Below are 14,019 nucleotides of genomic sequence, written 5' to 3'. Positions count from 1 at the left end.
GTTAAAGTTGGAGGACGTCGCAGCGGCTTCGGCTAAATGTAAGACACTAAATTAATGTAAAGAGTACTGACTACAATGGAAATATATTATATTTGTTTAATTTACTATCGCTATCATATTATTGAGCATAGACAGCTCCTAAATTGAATGAACTTCATTGACTTCATTTCTTGGGCAAGCAGGAACTAAGCGTTCTCAGCGTGAACAACTATCACGTGTGAGACAAATACCGGTTTTCTTTTACTGCACAGACCCAAGATAGGAGTCGCTGAAAAGCCCAATGTCCCACTGCCTACATGCTAGTGTCCTGTATATTGAATTTCCAACTACATAAACATTCCATGCGCATTCTTCGTGTAGACCATTATACTACGATTACCCTTAGCAATGACTGCGATTCCGTTTTGCATTCTACTGGACAAAGTAATTTCCTGCACGTATTCGCAAGATAGCATGAAGCACAGAAACCACACTGATACAGTATTACATAGGCTTAGTGCGGCTAAAAACCAACGCACCTGTTTACCGCGACGTAAGTCTCACCGTTGCCCATAACCTTTGTAAATCTATAAGGGTATGAGTCTTAGCCTATTCAATCATCCATCTATCGATTTATCTAGTAGATCTATATGCTTTTAGCGCATCAGTCGTCGGGCTTGAAATTGTATCTTCGGCAGTGTCTGGCAATCAGCAGCTACACCGGCTTTGCCAAGCGGCTCGTCGCACGTTGCTTACCTGCAGGACCGTTGCCTGCAACCGGCTGCGTTGAGATCTCCAGAACTCTCGCATATGTCTGATTCTGCTGCGAGAAGCTAAAAGCATGTCGATATCTAGCAACTCAACGCACGGGACACATGATCGTTGAACGCGACAAGGGGGACGACAACACCGAGATACTAAGACGCTTGCCGCAAGCAGTTCACGCAGTCTCAATGCAATGATAGCTATGAGCTGATGAAGCTGAAAGAAGATAACTGACACAACCGTTGGCAGGTGCTTTTGCTATCTCTGTATCAAAAACTTTGTCCAGACCTCGAATCGTTGCACAGCTGCTTGGGTACTCAAGGCAAGGCAAGTGAAAGCAGATTCATCGGTTTGTCACAAGTGACAAAGCCGCTATCATGACACAAGAGCGACAACGCCTTCGCTAATATCACGATTGCTACGAGCAATTTTAATGGCTTGCTATAACATGGTGGAAATTACTGAGATATCCTACATGTCGATGATATGGCGAGAAATCATAGTTTGCCATTATGCTCTAAACGAAAGCCATCTGGAAGTAATTCTAAACATTAGTTCAATTTACGTCGAGAATAGGTGGCATGGAATAGGCGAGTTTGAACCACCTGGCGTTGGATGCAGAAGTTTAAACTCGGGTAAAACGGCAGCACAAAGAACGCGATCCGCAACGGACCGTTCGTCTCACTGCATAAATGATCATGCCGCTCGATCGCTGCTGCTGTTCGTTGTATACTAACTCGACTAAGAAATAATAATAAATGTCGGGTCCACGGAAAATATACTTCGACAGCATGGCGCCATCTGAGGCGGAGAGCAGGAACATGGTTTTTTTTTATCATACCGTCGCCCATATGACGGCAAGCGGCAGTACGCCGTTAAACTTCGGTGCTTGCTGGACATTGTTAGGTATTTTTTTACACAGAACAATGCAAGTCCATCGATTCAATGATACGATAAAGATCACTATTAGTGTTCGTTTATCAAAAGGCATTGGGAAGTAATCTTCAGCCCGCACTCTCATCGATCTTAGAATAGGTGCCATGGTTGTAAATAGTTGGTTGTAACTTTTTTTTAACGTGGACTCATCTGGGACCAGTGCGAAACTTTTGTTGAATCTTTTCGATTTCCTGATAGAATTTTACCGATATCAACGCAAGCACAATGAATAGATCTGAGTCACTCACAGAAAGCAGACAAAGCCAGTCTGAGTGCTGGTCCGGTCGTCAAATTGGTTTTAAAATTCTATAGACACCTGAATGGCTTAGGTTATAGGCTCTACATTTTTTGTCCGTATGCTCGTCGCTTCTGTTTGACAGGAGATAAGGTAACCTCCTTATTCAGTAGCAGATCTGTTGGGTGACAAATTTATTGCCTCATCGTTTGGAATACGGCTTTCGTCCAGCTTTGATTTGAAAGTCCGAATTAAACATGCCGACAGTGCGGCTAAGGAGCTCGCAAGTCAATATGTTACCTCCCGCATACTGCTGGAAGCACAGGTGGTTGGTTCTTTGTCTAGCCGATGTAAAGGAGTCAGTAAAAAGCCTGCCTCGACAACGGGCGCTCATCGTATGTACAGTCCCTTAAACTTAACCTATTCCTTAGGAAGATATATACATACGTATGTAGAATGAATACTATATATGTGTTTTTCTAGGGCTGAACAGTGTTGCACGCTTGATGCCAATATACGATTTCACCTCTTTTTGTCGTTCGTTGTTGTTGCTTGCGAGGAATCACTCCATTGCTATCTCCTGCACAATGCTCCAGGCACCTGCACCGTTTTTCGCACGTCCACACAAACATGCACATGTGTAATACACAGAACAAGCTCACTGCTGTTCATTTTATGACAGGCGCTGGCCAAATCGTTGTTGCTGCATAACTTAACTCGTTGACACTGGGTTGGGAAAACCAGAACGTCCGGTTTATTTTTCAGCTCTTCAATGGCAGTTCTGTGCCTCGTGACTTAATTAACTGACGATACTATGTGAAGAATAGGTATTTTCCCTTCGAGAAGATCGAAACAAAGCAATCTTATAAGAGAATACCGATACGCTGCTAATTAATACTGCGTTTTATGTATTTGTTGTACGCATACATATTTCGCGAACGCGGGCAGAGCAGCTGTTACTTGTTCATCCATCTTACCAAATAACTGTGCTCCGGTCGTTCCTTTCTTCGTATCGTGTACCCTACGCTATTTTAGAGCTTTAAGACTCAACATTGCCTTTACCTATTTTAACAACATCCCACACTCTCTAATGCTTTTCAACTGCGCTTTTATTATAGTGTGGCAAGGATCCTTCTTGGGTTTCGTCGGCCTAAAAAGACAGACGATTGGCTTAGTTCATGCTGGAATCTTTCGAAGGGGTCTGCTAGGCTAATAACGGATCAAGGCCGCACGACTCTGTATGATGGTCAGCATACAGCTTCCTGCCACCGATGGCTAGAGTTTTGCTCATTAGACTGGTATAAGCAGATGGTACGGCGAGCACCATATTTAGCATGATAGCAGAAACATCCTGTTGCTTTGCGCTCGTAAATATGAATTAGGCTCGTGATTGATGGTCCAGTAACTTGCTGATGCTCCGATCCAAAGGTTGTGAGATCACCCGTAACGGCAAGACAACAGTACCTTTGATACCCTAAACCCGTCTATTACGCTGGATGTCGCTATTTGGCAGTATTTATTTTTAAATATTGCTCAGATAACATCGAAAACTTGGATTAAGATATTCTATCGTGTAGTCTATGGTCTAATTTCTGTACTCGTTTGTATTCAACCTATTTTATAGGCACGAATATCAAATTGAACACTGCTAAGAATATTATCTGTTAATAATCGGGGCAGGTCGGAACCTATCGGTGCAAAGCTGGAGTATGCTGAATGCGAGAAAGCTTCTATCCAGGCTCTTGTAGGATGGCTTTCAGTCATGCGCGGCCTGACGCTGTCGTAGAGAAAGATCGCTTTGCCTCATTCATTGCAACTTTCCTTCGTTCACTCAGTGCAAGTGAGACATGGGCAAATCACCGCTTAACACTTTTATCTTCACAAGGTTCTCAGCAAATGCAAATCTGAATCGTTTTCGGATAGTCATACGACTAACTCTAGGCTTACACGTGTCTTGTAAACACACGGATTCCATTCATACGGATATGGAGTCATAACTTCCTAGAGCCTGAAAATTCTGTGTAGGTATTTACCCTTGAGGCTGCACATGGACCGCCTCCGGACAAAATGCTTTAGCTCACTTTACTAGCCACCCGGCGTCTTAATTTTCGGCTAAATCCGATCGGCAATGTATCGCATAGGTAAGTGTAATCGTATAGGAACAGCTTACCTTTTCGGCTGATTTTCAAGTTGTTTAGCGACCATCTTTCTCAACAGATTGGCCCGTTGGCTTGGGCTGGAAAAGGGGAGCTTTTTTCAATGATTGATAGAAAAGAGGAAAGAGTGGTAAGGTAAAGGCGAAAGCGAACAGTTGATCGTATATCTTTGTCTGATGCGACTCTATCTTTAAACAATCATTAGACGACGTTAATGGTTTGATCACGAACGGGTTCGTTGGTCGTAATGTTGGGGTCGATGTCAGCCGGTCCTGTACGTGTTTTAAGACCAAGGTCCCCATAATAACTTGGGGGGGATAACGTATTTGTCTGTTCGTTTTCAAGACGCGTTGCGACCTAGGTTCGAACTTGGACATAGATAAAGTTCGTCGTTCCTGGCTGCCAGCTATGTGTCTGATTGAATAAATACCTAGTGGTGGTACCGGACGTACAGTTCGAAACACAGAGAAGTTCTAGCCCAAGAGAGTGACCATGGGCGTTAGTAACAAGCACGTGTTTGCATACTGAACGTGAATAAATTAATCCAATTCAAACAAAAGTGACTACAAAGGATTCATGTTTTATCTACTTTCAAAAAAACGGCAAAGCTTTTTTGAGCAAGCTCCGTGTATAAATCTTTGAAGGTGGGTCAGCCACGTAACAGGCCAGGTATGATAAACTATGCAACAGCCATACATCAGGCCTAGATTCTCGCGCCCGGCTAAATTGGCAAGGCATGGCATTTTGTCAAAATCTACATTGGATATATTGCGCTATTCATCGATCTATATTGAGGCGTCCAAAATAACCACACCGGACAGTTACCTGAGATGAACAACAGAAGTTCATAGCCGTCAACTGAAAATTCGCAGATTTCCTTTAAGGCGTCTATCTGAATAATGGAAACCACAGATTATAAATAAAGGTTTTAAACTATTTGTTAATATAGGAAAGCTACAGCCTCGATAAAGTATATTTCACTAAACGTAACCAGCAATGTTTACCGATAAAATACCTTGCATATACCCTATTTCGGACACACAGTAGCCATACACATATGCAGTTATTCTGTCCTATATATATATATATATATATATATCATTTAAAAAAGTAAATACTATTTCTAGAATGTATTTAGCAACGTTCCTAGCACAGAAAAACGCTGAGGTGGACCCCGTAGGCACGGCTATAGGCGTATAGATGGTACTAAAATCAAACTGATACAAGGTATTCTAGCTTATTAACGGCGTTTCGTACCACAATATCCGTTATTGTTTATGAGCTGAATCTACCCGCTGAGCTGAGCGACACTCTCAAATTAAATTAGAAAAATATTTCTAAATAGAATATATTAAATTAGTCTAAAATCTAAGACTGCAAATTATACAGACTTAGGGAGCTGCTATCGAATTTATAGATGTTTAGTTAACAATATTGAATTTCGAATTTCAGAAATTCACGGCAGCGCCAAAACTCAAGCTAATTCCAATTATCCTTAACATAAATTTATCGTCGATCATAAACAGAATACAAATTTGAGTGTGTTTATGAAGTCAGAGGGGGGGGGGGGGGGTAGTAGAAAGTGGAAGTAATCATTCGTCCTTAAACCCAAATTGCAGTCATCAAATATAATTATGGAAAAAGATGTGCATACTCGAAACCTACATGTTTGTCTTTTAAAACGTACGAAAAAATAAAGTTGTAATTACCTTCGACAGACTATCACAGGAGTGGACCTGCCACATGTCAGGCCCTTAACAGTCTGGGGGTTTACCGTATACTGGCTGGTGCAAGGAGGGACCTTAATCAATATCAATCAACTTCAGATACCGTATTTGTGTACCTGTACACCTGTATGCTTTGAGTTTGTCATTTTGACGAATATCCATCTTATCGTTTAGATTCATATTCATCCTCTGCCAACAATTTACATTTCCCCATTTACAGGCCGCTAACAGGTACGGGTTTCGGTTCCACCAGAATAATTCACTGTGTCCTTCCAGCTCACTTCAAATCAGCTTCATTAGGTACCCCATACACACTTTGTGTATCTCTCAAAACAGCACCGTAACAGTATGGCTACGTGCCGCATTTGCTGTCGTTACCAGATCACGAAGCTCAAATCTTAAACGAAAGCTAAAAAATCTGAACTAATAACACGAAGTTTTGAATATAAATCTCTGTAGATTATCGATACACCTAGCGGTTTTCTGTCTCAGCAAAGTTAACTGGGTGAGAGTTATGCTTAGTAAGTTAACTGATACCGAGTAACTGTAACGTATCATTATAAAAGTAAGACGCGAATCGTTTTCAAACACTAAAATGTACCTATGGACGCTGCATATGCTCTGATTTGTGCTTTACTGATTTTGGCTAACTAGTAAATCATACCTTCTTCATTGCAGTCTCTGCACAGCGTCGTCTAGCTATTCAATTGTACGGTAGCGCCAAGGATTCGCAAGGATTATGAGGAGAAATCTAGCGTGACGTATTTGCCGTCCGTCGAAAAATGTTCGATTTACAACCACTGTCATAGATCGAGTATTTCATCTAATGTCCAATACATTCTAATACCTAATTAGAATCATAATATTATTGTGATCTATTCTTCGGCCAAGACATAGCTTACCACCATTGCCGGTTTGGGGTCCTTCCGTACCGCTGGCACCGTTCATTCGGCAGAAACAAATGAACCGTAGAACCTATACCACACAATGGTCGCGCCGAAACTGCTGCCTCCTAGAAGACATATGCGGGCCCCAATCATACAAGGCTTTTACACTTATACGATCAACAAAAAAACGGCAGTAGAACTATCATTATGCTAAGACTACAATCACTGTAGCATTGGAAAAAAAAACCTATTCTGAGAAGGATCATCTTGCCGTGGATTAACTGAATTCAATGTACACTGATACAGTCCGTCCACAGTTAAGTATAGAGTATATAATCGGTGCACGACAACCTTATTGGAGGCTCGGTTTTGCTGCTGATACCGCCATTGTTGCGTTCGCCGTAGTAGGAAAGGGAAGTAAGTAAAATCCAGGTGGGCAGCGCAGTTTACTATTATCGACGCAGATACCCACAATTCGGTCCTATTTTTATTAATAAATAAAAACAAAGGAGAGGCGAGAGATTAGGAGAATTGATAAAACTCTGTGATTCGAGGTTTTACTGCTGTAATTGTAGGCAAGAAAGCTGGATTAATCGTTGAGTACTCTTCGATCTAACTTTATGAGATTATACTGTGATTAATCTACTTTTGCTCAACACAAATAACACGAGTAAGCAGAATTTATATGAAGGTAGGCGATGCTATATGGTTCAGTGTACGTAATTGTCGTGCTAAAATGGGTCCAAATGATACCTTACGTAAATAAAGTCGCCATTTTTTTTTTCAAAAACAGTTCCGTACTGCACGTCGTTGTCAGCAACGATGTGCGCGCGAAAACACGATACCTTTAGTTTTATTTGACATATATGTATTCTTGCTAAGTATATTGACGCTACTTGTCCTCAATTTGCTTTTTTCTTTAAAAATGTAGCTTTGAAATCACGTAGAAAAATGACTAGCTCATTTTTCTACGTGATTTACCTCATTTACCTTATTTACCGTTCCGCAACAGAAAATCGACTGAGGGCAAAAAGTACCTAACTGTCCCGTATAGTTTCGAGTTTTTGGAAACTCGGCTAAAGAAAACATGGCGTAACGCCGACTGCACCAAATTTAATTAAACCCGCCTGCATCTCAAAAGTGGCACAAATTATATGATATTAATATTTAATAATAATAATAATAAATAAAAAATAAACACGCGCTTGCCAGAAACAATGACGAGGCCCACATAGCTCTTGCCGAATATAGCTCCACCTTCCCTCATATTTCTTCCTCTATGTGCACAGCTACTTTGTCCAATGTAAACAACACGCAAGATAAATATCTGAGATGATGAAAACAATACTTCGCAAAAAAAAACACGGGCGGGCTCTTATAAACCTACAAATTTTCCCATCGATGTTTCTATACTATGACACGCTTATCGCCAATATCACCGTAAAATATGCCGTGTAAAATAGCGATCCAAGCGATGCTTGACATCTTTACAATGATCCGTAATCCACCTACCTAGACGAAAGTGGCCTTGCAAATTACGTATAGACGCGGACGCAAATCGCCTTCTATCTATATTTATTTATCTAATGAAGAACTCGGTTCCGTAATAAATCATCACCTGAGCAACAATGTCTAGTTAACATCACATGTACCATTAGTATAACCGATGACGTGTCTATAATTGCTGGACATTTCCTGTCATCTCCAGGGTTGGAGAGAAATAGTTTTGCCTCGATGTTCGTTGATACGACCGCACGCAAACGAGCATGTGACAAATAGGCCAGGCTGGCAAGGCTGTTCGCGGCGACCGAACGTAACAGAGCTGCCGGAACAAAAAATAGCAAGTTCGCTCAGTTCAGCTAGAGCAGAAGGCACCACCGAGGAAAAGTGTCATCGTATCGTCTAGGGATCGCTGAAACATAGACTATCCATCCACGCAACTGTGGCATAGTGCAGTAGCTGGTGTCAATCCAGCAGCTGAGGTGCCAGCAACTTTAGCAATTGCTACGGCACTACGACAGATAATGGTAGAAGTAATTGTTTAATGACACAAATGCTATTAAGTCAAGCTCTGCCGCAGAACAAATGGGCCACGAAGTCGGTGGTCCGCTGTTCATTCCGCTATCAGTTACCCTACAGAAGCAACTGCCACAAGCAGTCTATTCCATAGGGGTGGTCGGGTTGGGGTTCGCTTCCGAGTTCCTCCAGGCGTTGCTGTAGGCCGTTCTATGAACAACTAAATTCACGGATCTGTTCACTATCGCCTGCGTCTGTCCGTGAATAAGCTTCAAGCCGAGCATAAGAGCTAGTCGACAGCATAAGGAAGGGCTCGATCTGTGGCTCGTAAACGCCGTCACACAATGGAATGGTATCCGATATAGAAGAAATATTGGTAGCGAGTGGTCAGCTGAATCGGTCGGTAAGCCAAAGACTGTTATGAATCACACAGACCTTACCGGAGCAGCTGGCAGAGTCGTCTGCCGCAAATCGCGCGGACTAACACAAAGTCGCATGTGCCTCATGTTGTCAACGTGAAAAAAACACGCGCTAGGAAAGGCGAACATCCTGGAAAACATAGTTTATAGGCAAACATCAGTAAATGTATATGTGTGTCACTTAGCTTTCCCAGATTGATAAAGTTGTTTATATGCACCGTCCATTGTACCATGAGACTGTTCGTAGAACTGTTCTTATTGTGTTTGTTGGCACACACGGCCGTCGGTGAGTGAACTGAAGATTTGTTTACGTTCCCATACGAATATAGTAATAGTAGCAGGCCCGTGTCCTGAGCATATTTCGCGAGCGTAATCAGTATTTAAATAGGGAACACAGGAAACAGACCCGTAAGCACATAACGCTTTCTCTAAACCGAGTCGAAAGAATTGCCGCCGTCAACAAAACATTGACTATTATTACGTCAATAACCTTTCCATACTCGTATCTGTTAGATCACGTAGCTCCTTAACACGAGCGAAAATTAGAAATAATAAACGTGTCTGAAGAGAAATTCACGCCGCCAATGACCTATCAAGTGGGTGACATTTTTGTCGAATCAAACTGTCACTTGAAAGGTCCTATTGCTCACGGTGGTAACCATTGGCACCCGACATCGTTTGTAAAGTTGGCCTCCTTGTTGCTCCAGACAGCTCAATCGTTTTGCCATAGTTACGCCTCCAGAAGACATGAGTTTTGCGCTAAGCGATTGCTACGATTGATACAGCGGTCCGAAGTACTGCTCCGGCCGCTAACGGCTATTCGCGGCTCAGACGACAGACGTTAGTCCCATGCTTCTTCGGACTCTCACTGGCATCTGGTTCGCACTACACACACTCGTTCCAATCGATGCCGGCGACCATCAATCTAAGACGTCAATCGCGATCCGCTCGCCAGGGCTCATCATGCGGTCATTGTACCGTAATCACGTCTAACGCTTACCGATAAAAACTGGGCGTCCAGCCTGGGCAGAGGTGTTTTTTCTGGTACCACAGAAAGACATTTTCTATGCTTCTGCCTCCTAATAGCTCCTGCTTTTTGCTGCTTGTTTTTTGCCAGCTTTTTACTCGACCTGTTATCGACCAATAACGTTATAACTTTAAAAACTGATGCGTTCGCACTGACTCATTCATCCTTGAAAACTTTCCCATAATACAATCCGTCTAGACAGGTCGTCAAGCAGACCTTTGTCGGAAAAACGTTCGAAAAACACCGTATCGTTAACTACGTTGTTGTTACTACTACTGGCTACGTTTTGTCCACAAATATATGCTAGCATAAGCCTTGCAAAGCCGTATAGTGGTACCATGACAAATAACGTGCACGACATACATGTCACATCTGTTCGCATTTATCCCTACTATTAGCGTTTCTACGCGTGCGGTCAACGCCGATAGAATTGTTAGCTTTAACAAAAAAAAGGACGTTAAATATCAACAAAGAAAGCGACCCAGTAAGAAAGTAAGGCAAATCAGCGGAAGTCTCGAGCTGTGGCGCTCCGGTCAGAAGCGTTTGGGTCTACATAACGCCTATGGTAGGCGCTAACGTGGTGATAGTCAGAAATTGAAAATTTAACGAAGACTAACATAGTGTGTCCAACATAGATGTTTGCGTTCCAAAACACTTTCAGCAGCGAAACCGGCGCACGAACCACCAATTGCGTCAGTCATGCAGCGGTAATAACAATAATTCAGCGAATCCAAGCCGTCGGCGAAGCGCGCACACTCCCTCGTTGCATAGCGGCTCTACCACTAAGAGGCTTAACCGTATGATAATTTAACAGAAGCCCGCGTCTCGGTGCAGCTGGCCAATTTTGTGTAAACAGTTTTGCTACGCAATGCTACGAAAAATTCCGTGGACTGAGCCAGGTGATGATGGTAGTTGATCCATGAACGAGCAACAATAGGTCTATGAGTGAGCTATAAGACCATTAGCACTTAGTGATCTGACTTACGTATTACATCGCCGTCGTCGTCGTGGTGTTTGAGCTGTACCAAAACACTACAGCAGATATTCAAGTACCCTCTGATCGTGTGATACCGTGTACAATCGGAGAAGCTCTGAGACGTACAGCTGTTTTTCAATTCCGTGTTAGCTTGATATGATCTGAGCGATTTCAGCTTATCACAGAAATCCTCTTTCGTTAGAAGAGTCTTTCTGATCGCGGTGGATGAGGTACTTAGAAGCCGTAGTCGTTCAAACAGAAAAGGTAGCCGGAAATATTTTTCATCTGCTTTCTGCCACATCTATCGAATATCACTTGTACCGCTATCAGTGCTGAGCAAGCTGGGTAGCTCTAAGAAAGAAACAGGAGCGATCTCTGCCATAAAGACAGTCAGTCATCCATTTCGGAAAAATGTTTATCAATTGCCTGTGATCGTACTGTTCAACGTTGATGCAGTGTCAGGGAAAACTGCAGCCAGTGAGCGAAACCGACAAAGCACTGTCAATGCCATATCGTAATAACCTACAGCAGCTACATTATCATCACGAACATTGCCTCTCGCGTGTCGACCGTACGAACCAGGCAGATAGGGCCATATATAAAAAGATATATAAAGCGCGTGATTTGGCATACATATATGTATTTATATGTAATAGGTCACGTGGGTTTTTGTCTGGCAATATGGTGACAAACGCCGTTGACATCGTTACGTACCGGTGACTGCTCATGGCGGCGTTTTCCATACGATTCAGCAGGATCTCCGGGATAGATACAAGGGCAACGTATGGTGTGTGCTGGAAACCGGAAATAGGCCGCGCACGTCGTTTCTCTGAAACAATGCTTAACGATAGTACCGGGCACAGAAGTTCATTTTAATTAACAAAATAATTGCTCAAAGGCCAAGAATTCTGGTGTTTTATGTGGCTCGGTGTAGTGTGCATGATCTTTATGGTAGCTTGGTGGATGACGTGTTTGCCTATTGATCTTGGGGACATGTTATAATGTAAGCTCGAATTCGAGCATAGACGGTCTTTGTTTTCGTGCTGGGAGCCAGCCTAACGGTGATACCGGGCATAAAACTCGAAACATAGAGGTATAGTATGCGTATATAACTATACACTAGTTATGGACACAAGTGCCCCATAAAAAGACTGTTCCTGATTATCGTAACTAACCAAACTACATAGCTGATGGTGTAGCCGGTTGTACATGGCAGTGCGGTAACAACAAGGTACGAGCTGATAACGGCCAACTATACAGGATTTCGATAAAAATGTTTTAAATACAGTTTTATTATTTTTCTGGCTATTCGTGAGTATGAGTATGCAGTCGTATACCACAATATAGTGGAATAATGTAGCATTCTATCCTTACCGTATGAGCCAAACTGAGGCCATAAAAGCGACTTTTCCCAGGGCGTTTATTCTAGCTAAATAGATTTGTCTTTGACTTAACATAACAGAACATAGGTCTAGTTGATATGAAAATAAGCGAGCTTTCAAATGAAACGGACCCCTGAAAATCTCAGATATTCAGGGGTGAAGCAAGAAGTCGAACTTTTCTTCACACATGCGTAATATTAGCATCTGTTTATTGCGCTTTACGTATAGGAATGAAATTTCAAATTTACCCGCCACATCAGAAACGTTGTTCTCTGAAATCTATGTTACGATGACATAACATGATTCATATAAGAAATTATGTCGATAGAGAAACAAATGCGCATCATAATTTTAAGCGGAGACAACTTGATTGAAAAATGTTTTACACAAACTTATCCGTTTGAGGAACATCGGTGTTCTTTTATTATTTTTCATTTCTCTTCGTGAACCGATTGTAAATCGTAGTAATGAAACTCACTCATGGATAAACGAAGTGAACTAAATCATTCCCAATAAAATAGCAAAACAAGGGCTTCAGCGACGCTAGGAATAATAAACAAACCTGACAGTGTGGTGCGTCTAGGATCTCCAACTACTGCTACTACTACCAAATTATTATAATTTTTCTAAGAATTGAAAAGAAACGCTTCTTACCTATTTGTCGTCTTCGTTATCTTTTACTGGCACTTGTTACCGATCATAATCAAAGTTCTTGTCAATGTCATATGTATTCTAGTACATCTATCGTTCGCGATCAAGACGGTGATAGTACGCAACAGGGAGGCCAGGCATCGGTCGTGAGGTGGATGACCGAAGCGCTAGCGTTGATTGGTCCTGCTCCCTTCAGGCGACACCGTTACGACCCCTAGTACAACTTTGCACTACCACACTACATAGTAATATTAATAGAGTAAAATAGAAGAACAAACAAGAGTTAAAGATAACTTCATCGTGGACAGAACGAAAAGCAGGGATGAAAGCGAAACATAAACAGCGACAGGAATGGACATCTTGGTGCGACTAACAGGACAAGGTAACAAAAGAATGGTGTGTTCGGATAAGAAGAAGACGAATCGCATATCGAGAACCCAGCATAAAGGCAGTGTTTAGGTACCAACAAAATTGTTACAGCAGATTTGGTTGATCCATGAATTCCAGAGAATACAATTGTGTCTGTACAGCTCAGCTGTCGTATGAGAATAATTTTCTTCAGCCCAAATCACCATTTTCAATTGATTTTATAAATCCTAGGTTCCGGTTGTAGCTATCCCGTTTAGGACTATTAAGCGTCTTCGTCCCGTTTTTGCCCGATCTGCGTTACCTTGTGGTACCGTCATATACATAAGAAACATACTTTATGTTCGATAACACAATTTTCTAAAAATTATAAATAAACATGTTTAACTTAAGGTTAAATGATAGAACGATACGTTGCAGGCTGGCTATAACTGACGGTCCTTTTTTATTCCACCACGAATTCGAGGTAGTTTGGCCGTGACTTGCAGGCTCATTTC

At 42.1% G+C, this 14,019-nt stretch overlaps 1 protein-coding gene and 1 long non-coding RNA gene across 11 annotated transcripts in view; one reads left to right on the top strand and one right to left on the bottom strand.

The window, feature by feature from the left end:
- LOC111250284 (beta-1,4-N-acetylgalactosaminyltransferase bre-4-like) overlaps positions 1-14,019 on the bottom strand; it is a 47,618-nt gene that overhangs the window by 22,144 nt on the left and 11,455 nt on the right. The window contains exons 2-4 of one of the 10 annotated variants that reach the window (XM_086988928.1): positions 11,838-11,963; positions 7,037-7,166; positions 6,701-6,810 (exon numbers count right to left, since the gene is read on the bottom strand). The exons of 2 other annotated variants lie outside the window; for them this stretch is intronic. In XM_086988928.1, the coding sequence (XP_086845054.1) occupies positions 6,701-6,706 (6 nt within the window). In that variant the 5' untranslated portion in view covers positions 6,707-6,810; positions 7,037-7,166; positions 11,838-11,963. Of the gene's footprint in view, positions 1-6,700; positions 6,811-7,036; positions 7,167-8,220; positions 9,251-11,837; positions 11,964-13,159; positions 13,395-14,019 lie in introns of those variants that run through there. 7 more of the 10 variants (XR_015327597.1, XM_086988927.1, XR_015327596.1 and 4 more) reach the window with 7 other exon arrangements.
- LOC147756242 (uncharacterized) lies at positions 11,961-13,953 on the top strand. Its single transcript, XR_015327602.1, has 2 exons — positions 11,961-12,354; positions 13,242-13,953. It is a non-coding gene; the product is annotated as an uncharacterized LOC147756242 (long non-coding RNA).

Source organism: Varroa destructor, unplaced genomic scaffold, assembly GCF_002443255.2.
Source record: "Varroa destructor unplaced genomic scaffold, Vdes_3.0 BEIS01000004.1, whole genome shotgun sequence".
NCBI lineage: Eukaryota > Metazoa > Arthropoda > Arachnida > Mesostigmata > Varroidae > Varroa > Varroa destructor.
Note: the sequence above shows the minus strand (reverse complement) of the source record. Positions and strands in the feature narration are given on the sequence as shown.